The sequence below is a fragment of the Eubalaena glacialis genome, chromosome 13, assembly GCF_028564815.1.
Source record: "Eubalaena glacialis isolate mEubGla1 chromosome 13, mEubGla1.1.hap2.+ XY, whole genome shotgun sequence".
NCBI classification, from domain to species: Eukaryota; Metazoa; Chordata; class Mammalia; order Artiodactyla; family Balaenidae; genus Eubalaena; species Eubalaena glacialis.
Genome location: NC_083728.1, coordinates 16,855,705 through 16,883,619, shown reverse-complemented (window position 1 = coordinate 16,883,619; position 27,915 = coordinate 16,855,705). Strand labels below are relative to the sequence as shown.

Below are 27,915 nucleotides of genomic sequence, written 5' to 3'. Positions count from 1 at the left end.
TCTCAACAACTTTCAAAGAATCAATGTATTTTTCATTCCTTTTTTGGGTGTCCTTTCTTTTTCTTGTCAGTGGTTTACTATTTTGTTAGCCTTTTCAAGAAACCATCTCTTTCCTGTATTTCTCTAAAGTTTGTTTTCTATTTTATTAGTCTTTTACTGACTTTTGGTTTCTTTTGTTTCTGTTTCTAGCTTCTTGAGTGCTGAATTCATCTATTTTGTCTTCCTTATCTTCCAATAAATTCATTTAGGTAAAAACTTGTAAATTTTCCATTGTCCACCTCTTACAGGTTTTGTCAGATAGTGTTCTCATTGTCTGTAATTTCAGTTGTGATTTCCTCTTTAACCCAAAAGTTATTTAGAAGATTGCTTTTAAAATGCCCAAGTATTTAGGAGGGTCTGCCTCCCTCCATGTTTTTTTGCTCCCTCCTTCTCTCCCTTCTTTTTTTCTTTTTAATTAAAAACTAGGTTAGTGCATTTAGATCCTAGAATGTGGCTTATATCATCCCTACCTTTTGAACTGTTTGAGATTATCTGAGTAGTTATTACATGCTCATGTTTTTTAAGTGTTCCATGGACATTTGAAAAGAATGTGTGTTCTTTAAATTTGAGACAGATCAAGAGAGGAAATTGTGTTATTCAAATCTTCTGTCCTTACTCATTTCTATCTGATTGATTTGTCAGTTTTTGAAGAGATGTGTTAGCGTCTCTTCATGTTTATGGTTTGGTTAAATCCGCTTTGTACTACTAACAGTTTTTCAACGTTTTATATTCCTGTGCTTTATCCGTCTACATAAAAGTTTATGTCTGTCATTTCTTCTTAGTGGATTGTGTCATTTATCAACTTAAGTATTACTCTTAGTCTCTTTTATGCCTTTTGCCCCAAATTGTACTTAACTTGTTATTAATTTTGCCACTTCTGCTTTTTATTTGCCTGATATATCTGCTTAGTTTTAACTTTCTGTGTCACTTTATTTCATGCATGCCTATTATAAATGTCATATGCTGGATTCATTTATTTTAATCAAAATATTAATTTTTTATCTTTTAATAAAATAATTGAAATCATTTGTAGTTATTGTGATTACTAGTATTTAGTCTTAATACTGTCATTTTTTGAAGGCTCTTTATCATGTTTCATAGTTCATTTCTATTTTCTTTTCAGATTTTTGTTGGTTTGATCAGGTTCTATTTTCTTTTCCATTTGTTGTTGTTGTTATTGTTGTTGTTCCTCCAGCAGTGTGGAATTTCTGCTTTTCTTTAAAATTATAATAAATAGATAATAAATGAATTCAGCAAAGTTTCGGGGTATAAGATCAATATTCAAAAATCAGTTGTGTTTCCATGTACCAACAATGAACAATCCAAAAAAAAAAAAAAAAAGAAGTAAGAAAACAATTTCATATATAACAACATGCAAAAGAATAAACTATTTAGGAATAAATTTAACCAAGGAGGTGAAAGACTTGAACAGTGAAAACTATGAAACACTGCTGAAAGAAATTAAAGAAGACCTTAGCAAATGGGGGGGAACATCCTGTGCTCATGAATTGGAAGTCTTAATTTTGGTGAGATTGCAGTACTCCCCAAGCAATCTACATATGCAGTGCAATCTCTATCAAGTTTCCACCGGCCTTTCTAGGAAGAAATGGAATAGCTGATCCTCAAATTCATATGAAATTGCAGTGGGTCCTGAGTAGCCACAACAATCTTGCAAAAGGAGAGCAAAGATGGAGAACACTTCCCAATTTCTACAAAAGCACAATAGTCAGAACAGCGTGGTTCACAGTAGAACAGCATAAGGATGGATATATAGACCAATGCAATAGAAATAAGAGTCCAGAAATAAACTCCTACATCTGTGGTCAATTGATTTTCAACCAGGGTGCCAAGACCAGTCAATGGGGAAAGAACAGTCTCTTCACCAAATAGTGCTGGGACAGTTGGATAGCCATGTGCAAAATAATGAGGTTGGACTCTACCTCATGCCATATACAAAAGTTATTTCAAAATGGATCCACGACTTATGTCTCAGAGCTAAAGCCACAAAAATCTTAGAAGAAAACATAGGAGTAACTCTTCATGACCTTGGATTTGGCTATGGATTCTTAGATGGGACATCAAAAGCATGAGCAACAAAAGAAAAAATAGATGAATTGGACTCCATGAAAATTAAAAACTTCTGTGTATCAAGGGCATTATCAAGAAAGAGAATGGGAGAAAACCATTTGTAGATCATACATCTTATAAGGGTCTGGTACCTGGAATATATAAAGAGCACTTACAATACTGCAACAGAAAGACAATCTAATTTAAAAATGGACAAAAGACTTCAAGACATTTCTCCAAAGAAGATATGCAAATGGCAAAAAAAACATGAAAAGATACTCAACATCATTAGTCATTAGGGAAATACGAATCAAAACTACTATAAGATACCACTTCATACTCACTAGGATGGCTATAATAAAAATAATGCAACATAAGTGTTGGCGGCAAGGATGTGGAGAAATTGGAACCTTCAGACGTTGCTGGTGGAAATGTAAAATGTGCAGCCACTGTGGAAAGAAGTTTGACAGGTCCTCAATAAATTAAACATCAAACTATCATATGACCCAGAAACTCCACTCCTAGCTATATACCCCCAAAAATTGAAAACAGGAACTCCAACAAATATATGTACAAACTTGTTCATAGCAGCACTATTCGCAGTAGCCAAAAGATGGAAACAGCCCAAATGTCCATCAGTGGATGAATTGATAAACAAATTGGGTTTATACATATAGTGGAATATTATTCAGCCATAAAAAAGGAGTGAACTACTGATATGTGCTACATTATGGATGAACCTCAAAAACAGTATGCTAAGTGAAAGAAGCCACATAAGGTCGCATATTGTATGGTTCCATTTATATGAAACTATCCAGAATAGGTGAATCCACAGAGACAGAACACAGATTGGTGATTACCAGGGGTTGGGACCACGGGAGTAGGGAGAAACTGCTTAATAAGTATGGGATTTCCTTTTGGGGATGACAAACATATTCTGGGACTAGATAGAGGTGGTGTTCACAAAACATGAATGTACTAAATGCCACGCAAGTGTTAATTTTGTGTTATGTGAACTTCAACTCAATACATGTAAAAAATTAGAACAAAACATTTAAACTTAAATTTTCCTTACACTATAAATAACTAATCAGTATTTGTAGTCTTCTTTAAGGAAGGCATAGCTTCTAGCAAAATCCTGTCGATTTTTAGTTTGTGATCATTTTCAATTTTATAATTCTGTCCTATACCTCTTTAAGAATCCTTATAAGATAGTCACATTGAATCTTGCAGTCACCTTATCAACAGCTATTTTGAATTAATATAAATTGTAGTATGAACAGCTATTTTGAATTAATATAAGTTGTAGTAGTTTTTCAGCTCACCACTCCTTCTAGAATCCCTTTCTTGATTTTCTTTTCATTCTCTAGGTTTGAGCTTTAAGTATTTGTTTCGGAAAGGGTTATTTAAAAGAATATATCTCTATCTATCTATCTATCTATATATATTTGTTACTTCCTATGGTTGAATTTTTGATTCACTTATTGTGGTAAGCGAATGAGTTTATTCTGATAATTTCATGGAACATAAGCTTATCACTGCAACAGGCTTCTGGTCCAATGGATTTTCTTAGATTCTTTCTTCTCCATCCCTTTCTCAAGGCCCAGAGGCTGCTCCCTTGCTTGTTTATTCCCCTATCTCAAGGAGTCATTGGCTTTGATGTTCAATTAAGACCTTTCCTCCTAGGAATTCCAGGAGAAGGCTTACCCTTCTCTGACCCAAGCGCAAGCCACAAAGGTCATTTGGATCAGTCCAGTAGTCTTCCCTTCCTAGAATTGGTGCATGAGAAACCTGCCAGTCTCCTGGATGCCCCTTCTACCCCAGCCATATTGCTTTGCTCTGAGTTCTCATTCTTTAGTTGATTTGGAAAGAAAAGCACAAATGGACGAATTGAGAAATAAGGTGATTCTAGCAGCCTCCTAACACACATCTGTATGGTAGATGTCACGTGTTGGTGAAGCCCTACCTCCTAGCCCTGTTGTTTGCCTCAGTGCCTCTTCCTCCCCACTCCCACTCACTCCCCACAAAGGACAGTCGATTACAGTGTTTCATGCACCACTTCCAGGAAGGGAGGACTGGAATTGATTGCTGGACTGATTCAAACAACCTGTGTCTTACCCTTGGATCAGAGGCAAAAGTAAGCCTTCTCCTTAGAAGGGGGTATATTCATGGTTTGCCAGTCCATTCATTTTCTTACCACTCTTCTGGCATTTGATGAGTAGTTCATTTGTTTATTTATTTATTCATTCATTCATTCATCAAATACTTTCTGAGTACTCATTACATGCCAGGCACTGTTGAAGAAATTGGGGATACAGCAGTGAACAAGACAGGTGAAAATCTCCTCCTCCGTGGAACTGATAGTCTAGTGGGATGAGACAGGTAATACATAATAAACTGATAAAAATATTGAGCTGGCCAAAAAGTTCGTTCGGGTTTTCCTTACCATCTTATGAAAAACCTGAATGAACTTTTTGGCCAACCCAATATATAGGATGTTAGGAAGTAACAAGTGACAAAAACAAACAAACAGTAGAGTATGGCTGATGGCTTGTGACTTTAAATTGAGCAGTGAGGTTAAACCTCATTGAGAAGCAGGGGTTTGAAGACCTGAGGGGTGAAGGAATGAGCTCTGTGAATATTTAAGAGGAGAATGTTCTAGAGAGAGGGAACAGCCAGTGCAAAGGCTCTGAGACAGAATCATACCTAGTGTGGCCAGACTGGCATGAACGAGTAGAATATTAAGAGGTGATGTCAGGAAGGTAAAAGGGATGTACGTGGGAGTGGGGGAGTAGACCATGTAGCCATTATAAGGACCCTCTTCTTTTTTTTATTAAATGAAAGATTCTTTAAATTCTACAGTGCTTTACAATTTTCAAAAGTTTCACACACATGGTTTCATATAATCCCATAATAACCCTTTTCCACTCCTACTCCTATACTACCCCTCCCTACTTCCCTCTCCCCGCTGGTAACCACTAGTTTCTTCTCTATATCTGTGCGTCTGCGTCTTTTCTGTTATATACACTAGTTTGTTGTATTTTTTAGATTCCGTATATAAGTGATACCATATAGTCTGTCCTTTTCTGTCTGACTTATTTCACTTAACATAATACCCCCCAAGTCCATCCATGTTGCTGCAAATGGCAAAATTTCATTCTTTTTATGGCTGAGTAGTATTCCGTAGTATATGTGTGTGTATATGTATATACACACACATGTGCTACGTCTTCTTTATCCATTCATCTGTTGATGGACACTTAGGTTGCTTCCATACCTTGGCAATTGTAAATAATGCTGCTATGAACATTGGGGTGCATGTATCTTTTTGAATGAGTGTTTTTGTTTTTTTTGGGTATATACCCAGGAATGGAATTGCTGAGGACCCTGTTATTAATTGAGTAAGAAGGGGGCCACTGGAGGGTGGTGAGCAAAGGAATTACACGACCTCACATTTTAACAGGATAATTCTGGTCTCTGAATTAGAATAGACCATAGCAAGGGCGGAGGCAGGGAAACCACGTAGGAGACTACTGCAGTCATCCAGGGTAAAGAGGATGATGGCTTGGACCATAGAGGTTCCATCTTGTATCTGTTCTGAAGGTGGGGCGAATAGGATTTCCTGACAGATTTGGTGTAGGGTATGAGAGAAGGAGAGGAGTCAAAGGATAGCTCCAAGGCATTTGGCCTGAGCAGTTGGAAGGATGGACTTGCCATTAGCTGAGGAGGAGAAAACCATGGATTGACAGGTTCTCTTTTGGACGTGTTAAATTTGAGATGTCTATTAAAATCCAAACAAGGGTGTCAAATACAGTGGGCTCTGTGAATCTGTAGTTCAGGAGAGAGGTCTGGTCTGGAGATATGAGCTGGGGTGTCAGCAGCTTATAGATGGTATTTAAAGCCAGGAGTTTAGATGAAACCCTCAAGGACTGAGTGTATTTAGTGAAGAGGTCTGGGATCTGAGCTCTGCGACATCATTAATAGGTTGAGGGAAAGAATGGGAACCAGCAAAGGACATGGAGAAGAAAACGCCTGTGATTTCAGAAGATCAACATGTGTGGTGTCCTAGAAGCACTTGAAGAAATTTATTCCCAGGAGAGGGAGGGTGGCAAGTATGTCAAATACTTCTGAGAAGGTCAAGGTGGACAGCTGGGACTGAGATCTGACCATTGGACTTAGTAACATGGAGGTCACTGGTGACCTTGCCAGACAGTTTTGGTGGATGGTGGGATGAAAATGTGATTGGAGTGCGTTTTTTTTTAAATTAATTAATTAACATTTATTTTTGGCTGTGTTGGGTCTTCGTTGCTGCGCGCGGGCTTTCTCTAGTTGCGGCAAGCAGGGGCTACTCTTCGTTGTGGTGCGTGGGCTTCTCCTTGCGGTGGCTTCTCTTGTTGCAGAGCACAGGCTCTAGGCACACAGGCTTCATTACTTGTGGCATGCGGGCTCAGTAGTTGTGGCATGCGGGCTCCAGAGCGCAGGCTCAGTAGTTGTGGCGCACGGGCTTAGTTGCTCCGCGGCATGTGGGATCCGCCCAGACCAGGGCTCGAATCCATGTCCCCTGCATTGGCAGGTGGATTCTTAACCACTGCACCACCAGGGAAGTCCCTGGAGTGTGTTTGAAAGAGGATGGGTGGATAGGAAAAGACAAGTCTTTACAGAAGTTTCCCTGTAAGATTTGCTAATATTTTTAGCTTCTAGAGCTCTTACAACTTGGCATCTCTTTCTATATTCTCATGAGGACACTGGTGCTGGAGAGCAAATTAGGCATCACTGAGTGGCCCATTTCTTACTTAGAGGAAGTGAGGAATATGAGTCTTGAATAGGTCTCTGACCCAGTGTGGGAAAATGATGGATTCAGAGTCACAAGACCTGGGCTTGAATCCCAACCAAGAATAACTTGGGACACCTTCATTCTCTGAGCTTCATGTTCTTCATCTGCAGAATGGAGAGAACAGTCACTTCCTTGCAGAACTCATATGGATTAAATGGAGAATGAGTGTGGAAATACCGGGTCCAGAGACTGGCACACAGTATGAATCCATAGCAGGCTGGGGTGGTATTCAGGTGTCATGCATTTAGGATTGAATTGCATTCAGAGGAGGCACGTACGTGTTTGCATGTTTAGTTATTTTTAAGTGTGCTAATTGCCTCTTTAAGTGAATTGTCATAATGGTGTGATTCCAATATTTTGATGCAACATATGCTTATTTGTGGAAAAGGCTTCTGGTCATTTGGGCTGGTTCCATTGTGTTAGGGTTTTGGTTTTTTAAATGAAAGGTATGGACTCGTGCAGTCATTTGGCATTTACTGTCACACGCCATGTGACAGCACCTGTTCTGGGTGCAGGGAGTAGAGAGGAAGGTGACGGTCCACAGACATGAACAGTGGGTGACTGAGGGACTTCCCGTCTGTTGGGAGGGGCAGATATGGAAACACCCAGGTAAAGTCTAAACCCAAAGCCTGGTGCGTCCTCCCATTTCATGTGCTCATTCATCACATTCTAATTGAGCACCTACTGTGTGCCAGGCATTGGTGACAAGACAGCCTTAACCCCTGCCCTCGTGGAGTCTGGGGGGAGGGGGCCCAACTAAAGGGAAGGAAAGAGTCACAAATCATTGCAGGCGATAAGGATGCTATGGGGAACACATATGAGGCTGTGGAGGGAGAATGAGAGGAGGGGAGTCTTGCTGTGGGAGGGTCTGGGGAAGGCTTCCTGGGACTCTGCTTTCCGGGATGATATGATACCTATGGCTGAGTGCCATCTAAAGGCAGTCAGCCCCTGGCCCATCTCGGTGGTCAGGCTGAAGCCAGACATCAGCCTGTGATGCATGGACCTGTGGTGTGAGGAGTTAGGAACATTCACGGTGGGCAAAACAGTGAGGATACCGAGCGGGTGAGCTGCTGTTTACTTGTCCTGTGTCCTTGGGGAAGTTCCTTAATGTCTCTGCAACTCCTGGCAAGGACAATAACAGCATCAATAACAACCATCACTGAGCAGGCTGGCTCTGTGCCAGGCAGTGTCCTGACCAGTTTACACATGTTGATTCATTTACTCTTTGCAGGAGCCCTATAGTATATACTGTTATTACCTTCTTTTCACATACGAGGAAACTGGGGCACAGGGAGGTTACGTAACCTGCCCAAAGCCACACAGCTGGTATGTGGCAGAGCCAGAATTCAAGGCTCTGAACCACGTACACCGTACTGCCTCCTGTACAATAGCAGCAGTAATGGCCACATCCAGGGCAGTCACGAAGGTTGGGTGAGATGCATGCTTATGGCATCTGCCATAGGACCTGGCTCATTCACCCATCCAACTAATTATTTAGCTCTGACTTTGTGCCAGATTCTGGAAAACAGGACATACAAGGGCTGTCCTGGCAGAACTCACATTAAACATTAAACAAATAATTATACAAGAAGTTAGCTACAAATCTGATGAGTACTTCCAAGAAGAAATGCAGGGTAACCTACTCTAGAGAGTGTCAGGGAAGACATTTAAACCAAACCTATGGCTGAGGGATGAGTAGGAATGGGCCAAATGAAGGAAGAGCGAGTGACGGGCAAAGCATTCTAGCATAAGGAACAGACTGTGTGAGGGCCGGGAGGCAGGAAAGGTCCCTGTGGCTAGAAGGGTGATGGGAGGCAGGCCAGATGAAGACTTACAAGCCATGTTTGGGACTATGGACTTTATCCTAGGACAGAGGGGAGCCATCAAAGCATTGTAAGCATGGGAGTTATGTGGTGAGATGATCATCTTTCTAGAGACCCGTTTGGCTGCATGAAGGGAATGGATTGGTGGGGACAAGAGTGGGCTGTGGGAGACCAGTAAGGAAGCTGTTGCAGTTCCCCAGGTAAGAGATGCTGGTGGCCTGGACCAAGATAGTGTGAATGGAGGGAAATGGATAGGTTTAAAAGATACTTCAGAGGAGTTTCATTGGACTTGAGGGGTGACTGAAGGTAAGCCCCAAGTTTGTGGCTTTATTGACTGGGTGGAGGATGAGGGAGACACAGGTGCAGGGTGGGGGAAGGGGCATCGTGATTGCAGCTTTGCACATGTTCGCTTTGAGATGCTTGTGAGACATCAGGTGGGAGCATTGAGTAGGCATTTAGATGCTCAGATCTGGAGCTCAGATGAGTGACCACAATTGGAGGTGGAAATGCGGCATCAAGATGGAAGTTGAAACTGAGACTGGGTGAGGTCCACCTGGGGAGAAGGTGTAGGGCAGGAAGAGCCGAACGCTCAGGACTGAACCCAAGAAACTCCACCATGGCTGGCAGAGAAGGAGTTGACATTGGAGACAGAGAAGCAAGAAGGTGGGCAGGTAACTGACAGCACGAGGTCCCGGAGGCTAAAGGAGGGACGTCCGCAAGATGAAGGAAAGGCATCAGTTGGACTGTCACTGCTGAGGGGACAGATGAGACGTGGCTGGAAAAAAAAAGCCAGTTGGATCTGGTGCCATGGAGCTCACTGGTTGGTGAGGGCATGGAGGGAAGAGAATGCAGGTTGCAGTGGGCTGTGGAGTGAATGGGAGACAAGGGAGGGGAGCCGATGGGTGAGGACAGCGCTTTCCGGAAGATGGGTGTGAACCGGAGGAGAGATGGTGGCAGCTGCAGAGGGATGGGCGAGTGTGTAAGACCAGAGAGTTGAGCATGTCTCAGCCCAGCAGGGAGGGGAGGCCGAAGAGCCAGAAACAAGAATGGTTAATGGAATGACCAAGGTCCTTGGGACAGAGGGAGAAAGGAGGGGGTACGACCATTCATACACAGGTAAGGAGATTGGCCTTAGGAAGAAGTAGGGATGGCTCTTCTGGCATCAAAACAGGAGGCAAGTTGGTGCCAAATGGGCAGGTTTGTGGTTCTGGTGTCAGGACATTTTGGAAGCTATTTTCTGTTTTCCCTGTGAATGAAGTAGAAGGTGACTGGTCATCTGCAAAGGGCAAAGGGGCAGAAAGGGAGTTAGAGGACTACTCAGGGGAGAATCATCGTGGAGACTAACAAGGTGGAAGGGAGCGGTTCCCAGCAGCACGAAGATCCCACGCAGAGCTGGTGAGCGTGACTTCTGGTAAAATTTGGCCAGAGCCTTGCTCAGCTGTCTTGGTGAGGGTGCAGACGGGGTGGATGGTTGCATTCACATCAGGGGTGGGGGGTTTACTAGTCAGGTGCCAGGCATAGAAGGGTACAGAGTGCTTTCTCTCCAGCCATTTCTGATTTCTTGGGGGTATTTCTCCCCTTTCCCCTCTCTGCTTCCTAGAGCAATCAATCTCCCTTCACCAAATTATGTACCATTCATATCCTTAACCCCAAAATTATACCATTTGACCTTTGGGTATCTTGTCTTGGAAGAGATGCACGTAAAGGTGAAGTTACATTAACACCCGCATATATGCACCAAAATGCATCAAAATACAATCTGAAGCATTTTCATCACCCTTGGGTGCCATGTTAAGATGTTTGGAGGGACCTCTCTCTTTCTGTCTCTTTTTCATTAGAGACATACTAGTTTTTAGGCAGGGAGTGTTGAGAATGTCTTTATTTGAGGAATGGGCACTGAGAGCAGAGTGGACATAGACTTCAGAGGGGGAGGCTGATGCTTGGAGGGTCCTTAAAGAGGTTGCTACTGTCACAGCAACACGAGAAGATATGGATCAGACCCAGTTACCTCCTAGTTGTAACCTGGGTGAAGCCTCTAGATCTTGATTTTTTGATCTGTAAATGGGGATAAATACAGGATGCATTTAAGAATTAGAGATTTATATGTCAATTATATCTTAATAAAGCTGGAAAAAATATAGTTCAGGGCAGGCCTACCTGGGGAATTAGGGAGACATCCATATCAAGGTAGACAGACTTGGGGAATAAAGTTGACAACCCACATCAAGGTAGACCTCCCTGGGGAATTTGAGGGATGTCCCAGGTCAGTTTAGACATACTTGGGGAATTAGGGAGATCATAGGTGACACACACTTGTAATTAAGGAGACATAGGAGGTCACTGTAGACACAGCTGGGATATTAGAGACACATACCATTTGTTACACACCTAGGAAATTATGGAGAAAAAATAATTAGAGATGATGTGCACATAAAACACCCACCATATATTGGGTGATCAGTAACTAGCAATGGGGGCTATATTCTGGGTAAGAGACAGTAAGGGAGAGCATTGGATTGGGGTCCTGTGTAAGAAAACGTGCTTTTGATCTTCACCTTTTAGTGGGAGGAGTTACTTTCTCAAGCTCATCAATAACAAGGCTGGACCAAAGCCTGTTTCTTGGTGCCCAAGCCCTCAGTTTGGCCTTGATTGGCACTGCCTCTCAGGATTGTTAGGACCCAGAGTCTCAGGATCCATGTCACAGACTAGAAAACGTTGCCTTCCTTTGCAGACAGTGTAAATTAGGGGAGGAGGGAGTGAGACCTTTTTCTAACTGTGTGATTTTGGGCAGGTAAATTCCCCTCTCTGTGCCTTAGTTTCCGTATCCATAAAATGGCTGTATAATAACAGAACCTCCTTCACAACGATGTTGTAAGAATTAAATACATTAAACTTTTGTAAAGTGCTCACACCTGGCACATACTATATGCTCAATAAATGTTAGATATTTATATTCCCTGATTGAAAAAAAATGCTCAAGGAAATTGTTTTCGGTAGAGCTGAGACCCACCAGGACATGGTTTCCACCTATGTGTCAAGCTTGATCAGGAGAAACTGGATCTTCCTTGGGCCCTCTCCTGGTCCTTCTGTTACTCCCAGGCACCAGCTGGGGGACTCCCATCAAATTGGATTGAAATTCCATGGATATTGATAGAATAGCTAATGTGTATACTTAGCCATGGAGCTTGAAAGGTGGATGAGCCCATCCCCTGTCCCCCTTTGTGCAAGTGTGGAAACTGAGCCGAGAGAGAGCAATGACAGGCTAAGATCGTGCAGTATGAGATATATAACTTTGGTTGTATGTATATAGAGCAACTAGGCAGGGGTCGGTCCCCAAACCTGTGAGCTTGGTCCAGCTCTTGGAAGCAACTTCATGTGGTAGGAAGGAGCCAGATCTTGGGGTCAGAAGACTGGATCCTATTCCTGATGGCTCCGGATGCCCTTTGCCACCAAAGGTCACTGCTTCCTGGACTGCTGTTTGCCTATCCGTGAAATAATCTCACAAGATCCCTGCAGAGGGAGCCAGTAAGCAAGAGGTGGCTTGGGCTCTGGGTCCAAGGCGGGGGCATGAGTGTGGCTAGGCACTACCCTCTCAGAGCATGTTTCTGTGGATATGAAGGGCAGTCTAGGGCTCTTCCCCAGGAATTGTGGTGGGGTTCACAGGTGCCCGAGGAGAAGGGCGTTAACAACAAGCAGGTGTTTTAGAGACCACGTGGGCCTTACTCCCACCATAACTCCACTCGAATCCTACCCATCCCCACCCCCTCAATGACCTCATCCAACAAATACTTACTGAGAGCCTACCCACCAAGAACCAGATATTGTAATGGGCTTCAACTGCCCTAGCCATTTTAATACACATACTTAATTTACCAAAGAATATAAGGATGTTAGAAGATTTATTTCTTGTATGCTGTTGTGGTTTCATGTTTTTTACCTTCTCTACACATTATATATTATGACTGTTGTAAGATTTACCATCATATTCACCAGTACCTTTGGTGTCCTTCATCAGTTCTGGAATATTCCCAACCATTATCTCTTCAATTATTCCTCTGCCCCATTCTCACTGTTCTCCCTCCAGAAGGCTGATTGAACAGATGTCCATTAGACACCCTCACTTTGCCCTCTATATCTTGAAACTTCTCTTTCATGTTTTCTTGGATCCATCTTGCAGTTCACACATAACTCTTCTCCTAGGTCTAATCGCTCTCAGAGCATAGAAAAGGAGGAATGATTCCCCAGGCTAACATAACCTCGGTACTAAAACCCAACAAAGGCAGTATGAAAAAGGAAAATCATAGGCCCATCTTACTCGTGAACTAGATGCAAAAATCCTAAACAAAATATCAGTAATCAAAATCTAATAATGCATAAAATGACCAAGTAGGGTCTATTCCAGAAATGCAAGGTTGTTTTCACATTAGAAAAACCAAGTGTAGCAATTTACCATATTAACTGAATTAAAGGAAAAAGTCACTTGAGCCTTTCAGTAGATGCAGGGAAAAGGAATTCAATAAAATTAAAATTTGATGCATAATTGAAAGAAAAAGGAATGCCCTTAACCTGTTATAAAATACCTGTAAGAACCTATGGCAAATCATGCTTAGTAGTAAAAATGTTGAGCTACTTAAGATAAGGAAAAAAGCAAGGGTGTCCACTCTTACCATTTCTATTCAGCATTGTAATGGAGCTTCCTGGTCAGTGCAGTGGGTGAGAAAAATGAACAAATAATGTTTGGAAAGGAAGGTGTCCAGTGTGGCTCGTAGCTTGTGCTCCTGGGGGAATGTTTGTACCGTTTACCAAGATGAGAAAGACCAAGAGAGGACCCAGTTGGGTACATATAAGAGAAGGTCGTCCAGCTGCCCTGGAAGACCATGGGGCAGGGAGTCAGGATACTTCAGCTCCACTCCCAGCTCTTCTACTAGCCCTGCATGGGCCGCTTTCCTCTTGGACCTGAGTTCTTCCATCTGTAAAATGGGCGGGTGTGGACAGATGGATTCATGGTGGGCTGCAGGGGCCAGATCTGGTGGGAAAACAGAGAACAACAGGTGAACAGGAGCTGGCCCCATTCTCCAGGAGGGCAGGTTTCTGTATACAGACTGTATAGTAGGAGGAAGCACCCATTTGGGGGTGGGTCAGGAGTCTGACTGGGCCATCGTGACTGTGTGCCTTGCAGAGGGATCATCCTCTCTCTCCTTTGCCAAGGGGTTATCATTGTTGCTATTTTTGGTGCTGTCAAGCCTGTTCTGCAGCTGTAAGACATTGACCCTCAACAACATGCCCTTTTGATGTTTTAGACCTACAACAGCCAGAACGAGAGCAACGAAGACTATGAGATCCCCCCAATAACACCTCCCAACCTCCCCGAGCCATCCCTCCTGCACCTGGGGGACCACGAAGCCGGCTACCACTCACTGTGCCACGGCCTCACGCCCAACGGGCTGCTCCCTGCTTACTCCTACCAGGCCATGGACCTCCCAGCCATCATGGTGTCCAACATGCTGGCCCAGGACAGCCACCTGCTATCGGGCCAGCTGCCCACGGTGAGTCCCTTTTGTCTGCCATGGTCCCTGCTGGTTACAGCAGGAAAGGGAGTTGAGGGGGAGCAGAATGCCAGTGGCTTGATGAGGACCCTCTGCTCATGGGCAGGGTCTGGGCTCAGTTGGTAACTTGCATGGGGGTCTGCAGAATAGTGGGGGTGGGCATGGAGGGAAATTTATGTCCTCACACTACTTATTTCTGAAGCTGAGTTTATAATATCTTGGTATTATTTGTTTTATTATTATTTTTAATAGTATAGTCTCATCTTTATTTTTATTTTTTAAAGACTTTATTGAGGGGGACTTCCCTGGCGGTCCAATTGTTAGGACTCTGTGCTTCCGCTGCAGGGGCCCTGGGTTCGATTCCTGGTCAGGGAACTAAGAATCCCACAAGCCGCTTGGTGTGGCCAAAAAAAAAAAAAAGTCTTTATTATTGAAATATAATTCACCTACTATACAGTTCACCTATTTGAAGTATATGGTTCAGTAGCTTTTAGAATATTCAGAGTTGTGTGACCATCAACACAATCTATTTTAGTACCTTTTCATCACCCCCAAAAGAGACCTTATATCCTTTAACCATCATTCCCAAATGCCCCCATCATCTAGCCCTAGGCAGCCACTGATCTACTATATAGTTGCCTATTATGCACATTTCATATAAATAGAATCATATTGTTTTTAAAATATTGTATTGCTTAAGCTAGCAGGGAAGAGAGTGATTACTGACTTAGAGTTTTGAGGATGTGTGGAAATTTAGCAGGCAGACCAGGGAAGGAAAGGACCTTCCAGGCTGAGGGAACAGCATGTACAAAAGCAAGAGGCAGGAGGCTCATGTTGTGCTTAGGAGTGGCATGTAGGTCATTCTTTTTATTGGGCTGGAGAGAAAGGACATGGAGCTATATAGGGAGAGAGGAGTGAAAACTAGCAGGGCCTGGATCATAAAGATCCTGAATCCCATGCTGAGGAAATGTATGATTTTTCAGCATGGATGGTTGCTTTGAACAATCAAGACCTATAGAAAATCAGTAGAGAATTTTTTGTACAATGGGAAAATCTCCTTAAGGGAATTCTAGTGTTTCTCCTGAATGACTGTGATGTGTTTTTATTTTTGCTTTTTCCTTCACAGCTAGTCACAACCCTTAAGTTCATTCCTAAGTGACAGTAATCAAACTCAAATAAGCTGATGCAAAAAAAAAAAAAAACTGAAATATCCAGGGGTGGACAAAGGGTTTCAGGCATAGCTGGATCCAGGAACTCCAGCAGTATCATTAGTGTCATCTGCACAGCAGGCATGAAGGCTTCCGGCAGCCAACATCTTCCCTGATGTCTCTGGCAGGTGGCAGTTTGGGTCTTCCAGGGAGGACCATGACAGCATGGCTGGACCCACCACTGTGTCCAGGAGGAAGCAGTCCTTGATTTTGTCACAAACACACCTATGGAGGGGAGGAAGGGCCACTAAATTGATTTCCTATCAGAATCACATGATGTTGGATGGATCATGTTTATCTCTGCAGAGGCTGCTCAGAGGTCATGGCCAAATTTGTGGCCCAATTCTAGCAGATGCCTGGGACCTTCAGGTATACAGTTTATCGTCTAACAATCTTAACTGTATTTTATTTATTTATTGTTTACTCTTATTACCACCAAATCTCCTTGCTTAAAAAAAAACCTGGTATACCCTATGTATACTTTTGAGAGCCGCGTCACTTTTGTTTTTTCGAAGCTAGTGAGATGTAAAAGGAGAGAAGGAGAGAGGGAGGAAGGGAGGAAGCCAACTCAAGCCCCACATTTTATACTGTTCAGGGTCTGACTAAAGTGCTCAGTGGAAATTGATGCTCCATTTGTTGAGGAACGAGCCCATCAATAATGCAGGTTCTCCGCTTCCCCTTCTCTCTCTGAGACCTGCGGATTCCACAGCCGTGTGGTTTTAATTCCACTTCGTTACAACGCTTTTACCTTAGCTGCTTGCCCAGCTAATTTCCTAACAAAAACCTCACAATTCCAGACCATCCCGGTTCGGGATTTATGGTAACAGAGGCAAGGGCGGGGCCCTGCAGACGTCTCTGGTGTGTACCCTGGGGAGGGCCGTGGATAAGGGGTGCGTCTGGCTGCGGTTCTGGGCCACAGTGTCACTGGTCTGGGATGCTGGCGGTCAGTGGAGACAGTGTGGGCTAGTGGTAAGTGCGTGGGCTCCGGCATCCCACGGACCCATGTTAATCCTGATCCCACATCCTGAGCTTCAGTCCTCTTTTCTTGCAGTGACGTGTATCTGAGATAATGTATGTAAAGTCTTAACAAATGTCTGGCAGAGAGTAAACAATCAGGGAATATTTGCTATTGTTATTATTAGTCATAAAAATGAATTCCCACTGTAACCAAATGGCAGTGTTTTCCCCTAAGTCTCATTTACCTAAAAGAACAGACTGCAGATGCTCGCAGGTACCTTGGTAGGGCCACCGGGTTATAATAGCTCTGATAATTACAAAGGATATTCTCTGTTTATCAGAGATGACCCCCTGATCCTTCCTCCTAGAAAATGCTTTTGTTGGGCTCAGTCCAAATAGGTACTTTGTAGCCATTTTCCAGATTTCTTTAAAAAGTGGTGCATGTTTAAGATGCTTCACAAATTCAGATAGCTTTAATTCTTCCATTAGTGAGAGTTTTCAAGGGTTCACTGGGTTTTACGTTCCCTCGTTATGAAATGAAAGATAAGCCAAACTATTTTACCCAGGAGAAGGCTGCTGGACCAAGTAGGAAACGAAATAAGAACGTGTCCATCCATTGGGACTATATGGCAAAGAGGGACAAAGCACCCTTGAAGACAATTGTTTTAAATTTGAGCTGAAGCTTGAAGGTGTGTGTCTGTGTGTATGGATGTGCATGCTATGTGGGTGATGCTGGAACTTGTGTCAGCACCCTCTAGATGTTAAGCATTGTGCAGGAGGCTTTACAAACATTTTCCCACGTAATGCTCCCAAGCTCTGAGTGAGGTAGGAACGACTGCAGTGAGGAAATGGAGGCTCAGAGCAGGTAGGTGATTGTATTCGTTTCCTGTGGCTGCTCTAACAATTGTCACAAACTCGGTGGCTTAAAAACAACAGAAATTTATTCTCTCACAGCGCTGGAAGATGGAGGTCCAAAATCTGTATCATTGGACCAAGATCAAGGTGTCAGGAGGAGTGACCTTCCTCCAGGGACTCTGGGAAAGAATCCATCCCATACTTCTCCTAGCCTCTTGTGATAGCCAGCTGTCCTTGGCTTGCGGCTGCATCACTCCAATCTCTGCCTGTCATCACATCACATCGCCTTCTCTTCTGTCAGTGAAATCTCCCTCTGCCTTTCTTATAAGGATGGTTAGGTACTTAGGGCATTTAGGAATAATCTAGGGTCATCTCCCCATCCCAAGAGCCTTAACTTAATCACATCTGCAAAGACTCATTTTTCCAAATACAGTACCATTTACAGGTTCCAGGGATTAGAATCTGATGTCTTGAAGAGGCCATTTTTGGACTTAACCACAGTGATCAGCCTTGATTGAGAGCCAGCTAGGTACCAGGCATTGTTCTGATCTCTGGATCTACAAAATGCCCTTGAGGAACTCCTGGTGCAGGTGGAGAGACAGGTGAAGAGCTCATTTTCGAAAATGCAGTAAATGCTCTGATAGAATCAGTGCATGTTGCTCTGTCCACCTAGAAGAGGCAGCTGGCTCAGATGTGGGGTTCTTGCTTCCTAAAGGAAGTGATGACCTGACACTGGTAGTTTATGTATTTTATGAATGAATGAGTATAACATAGTTATTAAGTCGCAAAACCAGAATTTGCTTGCAGCTGTCTACCATGCACCTCTCAGTTTTAGCAGGTGCCCAAGGGATGGAGCAGCTTGGCTGCAGGGTCACCAGTGGCACAGAGGATGCCCCAATGACCAGGATGCCTCAGGTGCTCTCTGCACAGGCTGAGATGTCAAGGATGTGGTCCTTGGAGCAGTGGATGAGGCCAAGGTGTTTGACAGCCATCTCATTAACGCCAAGCCCTCTTGGCTCTGACGCCAGAGGCCACCAATTCCTTTTGGTCCCCTGCCCGGCCCGCGTGGTCTCCCAGCATGCATGGGAGTCGGCTCTTCCGCTTTAAAGGTATGGCTGCCGGCGGGAGTCCTATACAATATTGGCAGCGGGCTCCTTTTACAAAATTAAATATGCTTAAGGCTTCTCCCTCGACTTCAGCATCTTAACTGATTGAACATTCATTTCCAAGACAAAAAGAGTCAATTTAGTGTGAAAGATATATTTTGCCAGTTTAATTTAAAGCACCGCACCTCCATCTGACCCCTATTTTCATAACTCAATGATTTTATCCTGTGTTGATTGTCTCATTTTGAGAGAGATATTGTATGTATAAATCAGTTTCTAAAATACCCAAAGAAACTAGAAGAGTGGAATTTATTACGCAGCCTCTGTTAAGTCTGAAATAATTTACTTTGGAGTCGTCCTTGGGAAATGCTCGAGCTTACGGTCCTGGCTTACCCAGAAGAGGAATTATCCTGGGAAGGGACAAAGCTTGATGCCCCCAGATAAGTTCCTGGGGAACCTGCACCTTTTTTGAGACTAGAGAAACTCCTGGGAGAGCCTTGGGCAGGTGGAGACGGGGCTCGATGGGAAGTGAGTTCTGGCAGAATCAGCCATGGGTTCCGGTGATTTGGGAAATGTGAGGTCTCCCTAAGATGAGCCCTGTGGGTCACTAAAATTCTGTGGTCCGGTCCTGGGCTTCAGTTAGCACAGGGGTGGCACACAGCTGTCATTCAAACATTCTCCTCCAGCATCGACTCTTGTTTACTGCTTTCTCTGGGAATTTGGATAAGTCACTTCTCTCCCAGCTCCAATTTTCCCCTCTATAGAATGGGGATTGGGATTCCATCTCTGGTGAACTCACAAATAGGAAAATGGGGATAATTGCTTTGCCAGCTATGACACTCTGGATAAGCATATGGGTTTGGGGTTGGAGAGACCCTGCTACCACCGCAACACATGCCACTGGCCTGGGGGGCTCAAAACTTATCAACTTGGATTAAAATCCTGAGTGCTAGACTGGTAGTTTTAGACCCTTTGTGTTCTAGGTCGCTGTCCCAAAGTGTCTCACCAAGGCTAGACCTTCTCCCTGCACAGAGAGGGCTTGGGGCCAGACCAAGTGAAGGGTCTTTCCTGGCTAGGATCCTAGGATGGGCTTTTGGGACGAGGGCTGGGCAGTTTCTTAGTTGCACTTCACCCCCTTGCCTTGGAAGTGGTTCCCATGAGAGAGCCTGCAGCCCTGGCTTAGGGTCTGGAGCCTGGGGGCAGGGCTCGGAGCTTACAGGCAGGGCCTGTGTATTGACCGGGGAAGGTCCTTAATATTCATCCCCCACCCACCTCCTTCCCCCTTCTCTTCCTGTTCTTACTCTTCCCCTCCAATCTCCTCTCTCTCTCCTCCTCCCTTCCCTGACTTATTCCTTCTCCATCCAGGAGACTTGATCTCCCTCTATTTGATTCTTACAAATTGAGATGCAGGGGATCCCCTCTGGAGTCTGAGAAAAAGGAACCAAAGACCCCCAACCTTTGGTCGTCTGGACTTCTGAGCCACAGGACCAGGAGAGACAGCTCCCCCGGCCCCCCCCCCCACTGCCTAGTCCAACCTATTCATTCATTTTATTGCCCTTAATGCATGATTTGTTTTTCGTTGTTGTTGTCGTTGTTTTACAATTGTATCAGTTAGTTTTTGCTGTGTAACAAACTACCCCAACATTTAGTGGCTTAAAGCAAACAATGAACTTTTACTGTTTCTTGTGCTTCTGTGGGTCAGCAAGGTAGTTCTTTTGATCTGGACTGGCTTGGCTGACTTCTGTGGTCAGCTTGCAGCTTGGCTGGAGCTGCATGGCCCAGGATGGCCCTGTTCACATCTCAGCAGTTGGCTGGGGTCCATGGGGATGACGTGGTCACAGGTCTCTCCTCACATGGTGTCCTGGGCTTGTTCACATGGTGATGGCCACAGGGCTCCCAAGAGCATCAAGAAAGAGGCTCCGATGTGCAACCACTTCAAACCTCAGCTTGCATCATATTTGCTAATGTCCAGAAATAGACCCCACCTCTTGAAGGGAGAAATGGCAGAGGCACATTGCAGCAGGGCATGAATGCAGGGGAGGGCAGGAATTTGTGATCATATTGTGTGTGTGTGTGTGTGTGTGTGTCTGTGTGTGTGTGTTTTGTTTTCTTGATGTATAGTATTACCCAGTATTTAGGAGCGTGGGCTCTGGGGTTAGGCCAACCTAAGTTCAAAATGCAGTTCCACCATTTGTTACTTTCCACCGTGTGACCCAGAGCAAGGGGTTAATCGCCCCGGCGCCTCAGGTTTTTTCATATGTAAAATGGAGGTAGTGTTACTTGCCTTATTGGAGCTTATGGGGATTCAATGATCAGATGTAGGCAAGTACCCAGTTGCCTGGCACACAGTGGGCATTCAATAAATGTAAGCTACTCTATTTATTAATTTATTCATTTTACTGATGAGGTTTGGGTATCTATGTTTGTCCAGCCTGACCTGCCTGGGGTCGGCTTTGCTGAAGCCGTTGTCGGGCTGAGTCGCCAACGTGGGGCTGGTCCAAGAGGTGGGTGTCGGGGAGGGCAGGTCAGAGGCTGGGGGTGGACAGGGGACGGGCATATTCATTAAACTAGGGCCTCGGTCAAGGCTCAGCGCTTGAGAGCAACAGCAAAGTGACAGTTCCACTGCTTGCCAAGAAAGTGAGGGCCCCGAACCCAACTCCTCTTGGCTGTGTGACCAGGGGAAGGATTCACCTTAGTAAAAGTAGGGTGTCTGCAAGGGCTCCTACAGCCTGAGCTTTTCCTGGTTGCCATGTTTTTGGCTAATTTCCCTCTGGGGGTGGGAGTGGGGTACTTATCTCCCAAATGGGCCTCTGAGGATCCTACACGGGGGCGGGGGGACCCGGTGTCCAGAGGTTTCTTTATATTCCGCAGAGTCCATAAGAAACTCCTTCCCCCTGTTTTTTAGAGGCAATAAGCGAAAGAAATGTCTTTTTACATTTCATAAAACTCGGAAAAATGGCTTTAAACAGCTTTTGCTCCCCTGCTATAATTATTTATTTTCAAACACTCCTGCAGGGGACTGCTCCGTTTTCTTATCCTGTACTCCTTTTTCTCATAAATGAACCATCACTTCAATAAATCATTATGAAAACAGAGACTAACACCGGCTCTGAAAGGTTGAAAGATTTATGTAACACATTTATGTTTCCCATTTTCTCATTCTGGTACTCGGCTGCAAAAGCTAAGCTAATAAAAGCTGCTATTAATATTTCTTGTTGCCTAGCAACCCCAGAGCGGGAGTAATAGCTTCAGCTAGAAAAATAGATGACCGATAAGGAAAAATTCAATTCTTTTATTATCTCAGGGGGAAATGGCCTTTTACTGGAACCATTATGATGTACGAGTATGAAGTTGAACACAAAAGATGTTTTTGTGTGTTTGTTTTTCTATTTTTAATGAACATTATTTTACCTCCACTGACTCTTTCAGGGCACTTTTGTTTCCTTTTGCACCCCACCACCACCCCCATCCCTCATGCTTAATTTAGTAGCTATAGTAGTTAAGGACCTGTCAGCGTATTTTAGTTTAAAAATGGTTTTTGCAAAGGTTTATAACGCAGCCATAAAAATTCAGTCCCTGTTAAAACTCAGGCCAGTGATAAGCCAACACATGGGCTAGTTCTCTACGAACAGGCTCACGTTCGTTGAGAGATAAGACTCATGGTTTTCTCTAAGAGGAAAGTCGGGAAAGAACAAAACATATTCTTTTCCATGTCCCAGTTTTCTTTGGAACCCAGGGAAGCTGTCTCTTTTGAGAAGGGTTTGCTATAAAGTTTGAGGGGTGTTCAAAGCAGGAAAAGATAGGGCTATTTATTGAGCACCTGCTGTGTACAGATGTGCCATTGCCTCTTCCCAATAGCCCTCTAAAGTAGGTACCATTTTTATCCCCATTTTTCAGATGCAGAAACTGAGGCTTAGAGAAGCCAAGGAATCAGCCCAAGGTAGCATGACACCATGATGTTTCACCCCTTGGTGCTTTAGCGTGGCGTTTCATAATTCTTGGACCTACCAGCATTGGGGGCAGGATCATTTTCTGTTGTGGGGGCAGTTCTGTGCGTTGGAGGATGTCTAGCAGCATCCCTGGCCTCTACCCATCATTCCTGGCCTCCAGGAGCACCCCCCAGTCAAAATCACCCCTGTTGGAGAACCACCACATGCTGTTCCCTCTGCTGGGAAGCCCCTTCCCCCTTGTCAACCTGGCGGACTCCTGCTCCTACGTTAGGACCCAATTCAGAAGTCATCTTCTCTTGGAGGCTCTCTGGATCCTTTGGGCTGGGTGTAGGCACTTGCCTCCATCACAAAACTTGAGGATGTGGCAAAAAACTCAGAAATCAAGATAAGTCATTTTTTTCATGCAGTATTTTTACAAACCAAAATTACCACCAAAAAATATGATGAACTGTGTATCAAAAATTTAAATAAAGGTGAGATCAGTCTGAATTCATGGAAATATGTGGTTGGCCATTTAGATGCCCGTCTGTACCACCAGCCCGGCACAGCCTGAAGGCTGGGTCTGTGCTTTATGCTTTTCTCTGGCACCAGCATCTAACAAAGGGCCTGGCTTGCAGATAACCCTCAATCTCTGTTTATCGACGGAATGAATGGGAGAAGGGAGATTATCGTCCAGGGTCACACAGTGAGAAAAAGGGTAGATATGGAACTTGAACCCAGGTCTCTGGCTCCAAGCCCAGTGCTCTCTGCACCCTTCAGGCTGTATATGGGGTGAATCGAGGTTGCCTGCAGGGTGGTACCTAAGTCACAGGGGATTCAAAGATGCCCTGGGGTGCTCACAGCCTGGGGGAGGGGGAAGGGTAATAGCAGCCATGATTTCAGCTTGATGTCCACTTGGCTCTCCCTGTGGCTATCTTATTCACCCACAACCCCTGTGCCAGACAAGAGCCGGCAGCTCACTGATGTAGAGCATCTCCAAGAACAGAACCATGATGGCTAGCCCCCTGGAGCACCACTCACGCTCCCTGTGGTCACGGATTCCTTATCTTGGCCTTTGGAAGGCAAGGACCACTCCTTGTTTGACCCCTATATCCTCTCGGTGAACGTTTTCTAAATGAATGGATGAATTATCTGTAATCTGCTAACATTTATGTAGCATTTATTATGTGCTTGACACCCACTTAAGCCCTTTATATTTGTTATCTCATTTAATCCTTCATCCTGATGAAGGATATTATTGTTGCCATTTTGCAGATGAGAAAACAGAGGCACAGAGAGATAAATCACTTGGCTATGCCACCACTAAGTGGTGGCGCCCAGATGTGAACCCAGATAGGCTGACTCCCCAGCCTGTGCACTCATTAGCCAACCTGTACAGCCTTCATGTGAATTATTGAATGAGCAAGGGGGTGAATGAGCCAAGATAGAGAACCCCTTTAACCGACTCTTGAGTCAAGCCATTCACGTTCATAAGTAATCGCAGCATGAAGTGTGAGGTGCTAGCTTGGAGTGAGGAGCAGAGGAGTGCTGACAAGCTCAGAGGAGAGTAGTAGCAGGGAGGACCTCCTGGAAGTGGTGGCCTTGGGGCTGGGCCTTCGGGGCCAGAGAACAGCAGCAGAAGCCTGAGGGGAGGAAACTTCACACCTGCCTGGATGTCCTTATTCAGACCCAATTGCCACCTCTTCTGCTGGGATTCACCAAACAGTTGTGATGTTTTACGATCACTTAGGTGCCCTCTGGTGTCCATCTTCCCCACCCCCTGCCAGGCTCCTAATCGGAGCCGTGACCCTCCGGCCGCGAAGGGTGCAAGGGCCAGACATTTAACTTCCATTCCGGGACAGGTGCCCAGCTCAGCAGAGTACCTCTCCCTCTGAGACCTGCTCCCAAGTCACGAGGGAGAATTCATGGAAAATCTCAGCAACATTTGTCAGCTGCAGCTTCGATATTACCCAGTATAATGGCTCATTCCTCCGAGTGCATATTCAGTACCACGTCTGGGAAAATGAGCTTTTAATGTACCATCGGCATTGCTGAGAAACCATCTCTGGCTCCGTAGACTGTCTGGCACACATAAAACTTGAGATCGATTGGAGTCATTTTCCCCTGGCTCTGCTGGATAATAAAAAGTCAGTCCCATGCCCTCTTTCTCTCATCTTGTGGCTTTGTCCATTAAGAACTCGGGGTCTTTATAAAAGGCAGCAACACAAATAAAACTCCTCAAAATATTAAGGCTCCAGAAGAGAGCATCGATGTACTCCTGAAGTCGAGACACCAAGAGCATTTCGAGAGGAAGGGCATCCTGGGAGAGGTTTCAGCACACCGGCTGGCTTGGGCTGTGGCCCCAGCTGTGATGGTGGCAGCCCGGGGTCCAAGTGGTAGCACTTAACCGGGAGTATGGAGTCTTGAGGTTCCTCTTCTGCCCTGGTGGGTCACCTTGGGCGTAACTCCCTCTCTCTGAGCCTCAGGTGAGATGGAGCTGATGCTATTTACCCCACAGGGTGGCTGTGAGAACCAGATGTGTGGATGGATAGTCCTGGTGCTTAGCTTCGTGTGTGAGATGTAGCAGGTGTCCGATACGGGCTTGTTGAATGACTGAGTGAGTGAAGAAATGAATGAAAAATAAATGCTGCCTGTGTAAACACTTCACAAATTGTAGAGTGCTGCCTACATTATTGTTGGTAAGTAAGCCAGATGGGGACCCTATAGTCTATTCCATCTTACGGCCCACCTTATCTCATCTAACCCTCCCATCGACTTTGGAGGGAGATGGAATTATCCTCATTTAACAGATGCGTACCTGAGACTCAGAGGGCAAGTGGCTTGTCCAGAGACAGCCAGGAAGTGGTGGAGGCAGGACGGGAACCTCGTTCCCGTGAACCCAAGTGTCTTGTGCCCTCAACATTGCAGCTCAGAGCCTAGTGGTTGGGGGAGAGTCGGGTGGGAGCTCCAAGGTCAGATGTGTGATCAGCTGTGTGACCTCAGCCACCCACTCACCCTCTCTGTGCTGCAGTTTCCTCATGGGATATTTGCAAGGAGTAAATGAGATATTCCAGATGGTGTCCAGATCCGTGCCAGAGGCAGGTCTACCTGGTTCCATAGGGAGCTCTTCAGCATGAATTAGACTCCTGTGTGAGGTGTCAGTCGTTGGTCACAGGCCAGGATGGGCGGGGCATGTGCGTAAGTTCCTAGGCAGGAAGGCTCCCATTGGCCAAGGGCAATTCTTAGAGAAGGAGGCAGCCATGAACCTTTCACAGTCAACGCTCCCAGGAATTGTTCTCATTGGGGCTCCGGCAGTGTCTACATCTAAAACGGGATCCTAAGGCCAGCAAGATCAGCATCACCCGGGAAGTTGTTAAGAGATGCAGATTCTCAGGCCCCCCGCCTGGCCCCTCAACCTGTGTTTAACCAGCCCTCCAGGGGATTCTGATCCTGCTCAGAACCACTGGATCGCCATCATCCTCAGCTGAGTCCTGAGTTCTCCGTTGTTTTAGGACACACAGAACCGTCACTTGTGTTTCTGTCTGCCTTGAGAATGTCATCACACCTGTGACAGTTGCAAACCTTTTTCCCCAGAGATGCAGAGGATCCACACCTCTGCCTATGGCTCCTGACTCGTCCCAGCCCCCCATGCCTCCTTTTGGCTAGGCCTTAAAGCAGAAACCCTGGCGTGAGGACCGTCCGCAGCCTGGAACCAGAAGGACTTCAGGCCACATCGCCTTAGATTGTGAGGCTTTAATTGTGCACCAAGGGCCTATGCAGAATTAGAAGCAGCACGTACTAGGGGAAAAGAAAGGGAACCCGGGCAGGGGGATCACCAGGACCTCTGTGTGACCGGGAGGCAGGGTTCCGCTAGCTGTGTCTGGGGGACTGTGCGGTGTGCCAGCTAAGGGCCATCGGAGCAGCCTGTTCTCGGAAATCCTGAGCGGACGGAATATGGGGAGTCGGACTAAAAGACTCAAGCAGACGTCTGCAGCCCTGGCAGCAGCTGGACCTGATGAATTAGGCTTCGGCTAAAGGCACAGGGTGACAGCGAAGCATGGGTCCCCTGCCCGAGATCCTGGGCCCAAAGGGTCAGCCTGAGACGGTCACTCCCCCATCCCACAGGACTCCTTTTCTCGCTTGGAAACCCCAGACCTCAGACCCCTATGCCTTTGCACATAAGATTCCTCCTCCCCGCCCCCTTTCACCTGCCTTGTGTACGTGATGTGTTCTTACTTGCTGTGCCCCTGCTAGGAGAAGCGGGTTAACTCCAGCCAGCAAATTGGCTCTGCCCTTCTCTGCATGTCCCCACCATTGCGACCTTGGTCACAGTAAACTGGAACTGTATCTTCTCATAACCCCCAGTGTGGTAGGGACCAGGTTCTGTGCCCCAGCACATAGCGGAAGCCTGCCACCCACGCAGGTGTCCACAGCGCAAGTGACCAAAGGCCAGCCAATGACACTAGAAACAAAACTGTCCTCTGGGAATAGGAGGTTAGCCTCTGCTACGGCCCCTTACCCTGGATACTCACACCGTGTCTCTGTGCCTGCTGCCCACTGCCCTGCTGAAAAGGGGTTAGTACTTTGCAAAAATTAGTATCACTGGCTTTGGACTTCCGGAGACCTGGATTTAAATCTGAGTCCCTCCAGCTGCTTGCTGTGTTGAACAAGTTACCCACCCCCTCTGATCGTTAGCTTTCTTATGCATAAAATGGGTATGTTAATAACCCTTACCTTATGGGGTTGTTTTGAAAATTACATGCTATAATGTTTATAAAATGCTCAGCATGGTAGCCATGACAATGCTGTTATTTGTCTCTAAGCACTTCGTGTATGAGCTGTTTTTCTTCCCTGCCAACCCACTCTGTATCCTTTCTAGTTTCCCCCAAGAAATCTACCTGCCCAAATATTGGTAGACAGAGTTGCTTCCCTGGGGGTCTTCTGGGGGTACCCATCATGTTGACACATGTCTATGCTCCCGAGTCCCCTCTTGGCCACACTGACACTGTGATGACCTCTCTATCTCATCCCTGCCCCCATGGCGTGTTCGGCGTCAGGATCCTCATGGTTCGGTCTCACACCATAATCCCCTCAAGTTCAGCATCTGTCCCCAGACCTACAGATGTAGACGTACCTCTGAGCTCAGCTGAATGAAGGCTCCTCCGTGAATAGGACCTGCCTTCCTTAGAGGTTAGTTGAGGGCCCCTTTGGTTTAAACTGAGCATCCTTGGGTCCACCCTCCACCCTGAGCAAGATATCGGTATATTTCTCAATACAAGTCAAGAGAAGTACAGTTTTCTCCCAAACAGGGATTCTGGTTGCATTAGTTCAACTCCACCAAGGAGCAGCGCTAGTCGGGATTAGACATGGAAGAGGTTTGTTGAAGAGGGAGAAAGAGAAGGCGGGAGGTGGGGGGAATTCCAGACTGTGATGCAGGTCTTATATCTATGGAAGGAAGGAAGGGAGGGAGGGAGGAAGAGGAATTGGGCAGGAAGAGTCTTGGGTGGCAGCATAGTTTCAAGAAAGGTTTGGCCAGGCCAAGGGGGGATCC

General features: G+C 45.5%; 1 protein-coding gene across 2 annotated transcripts in view; it reads left to right on the top strand.

The window, feature by feature from the left end:
* TOX2 (TOX high mobility group box family member 2) overlaps positions 1-27,915 on the top strand; it is a 135,087-nt gene that overhangs the window by 75,590 nt on the left and 31,582 nt on the right. For both annotated transcript variants that reach the window (XM_061208928.1, XM_061208929.1), the window contains exon 3: positions 14,064-14,309. In XM_061208928.1, the coding sequence (XP_061064911.1) occupies positions 14,064-14,309 (246 nt within the window). The remainder of the gene's footprint in view (positions 1-14,063; positions 14,310-27,915) is intronic.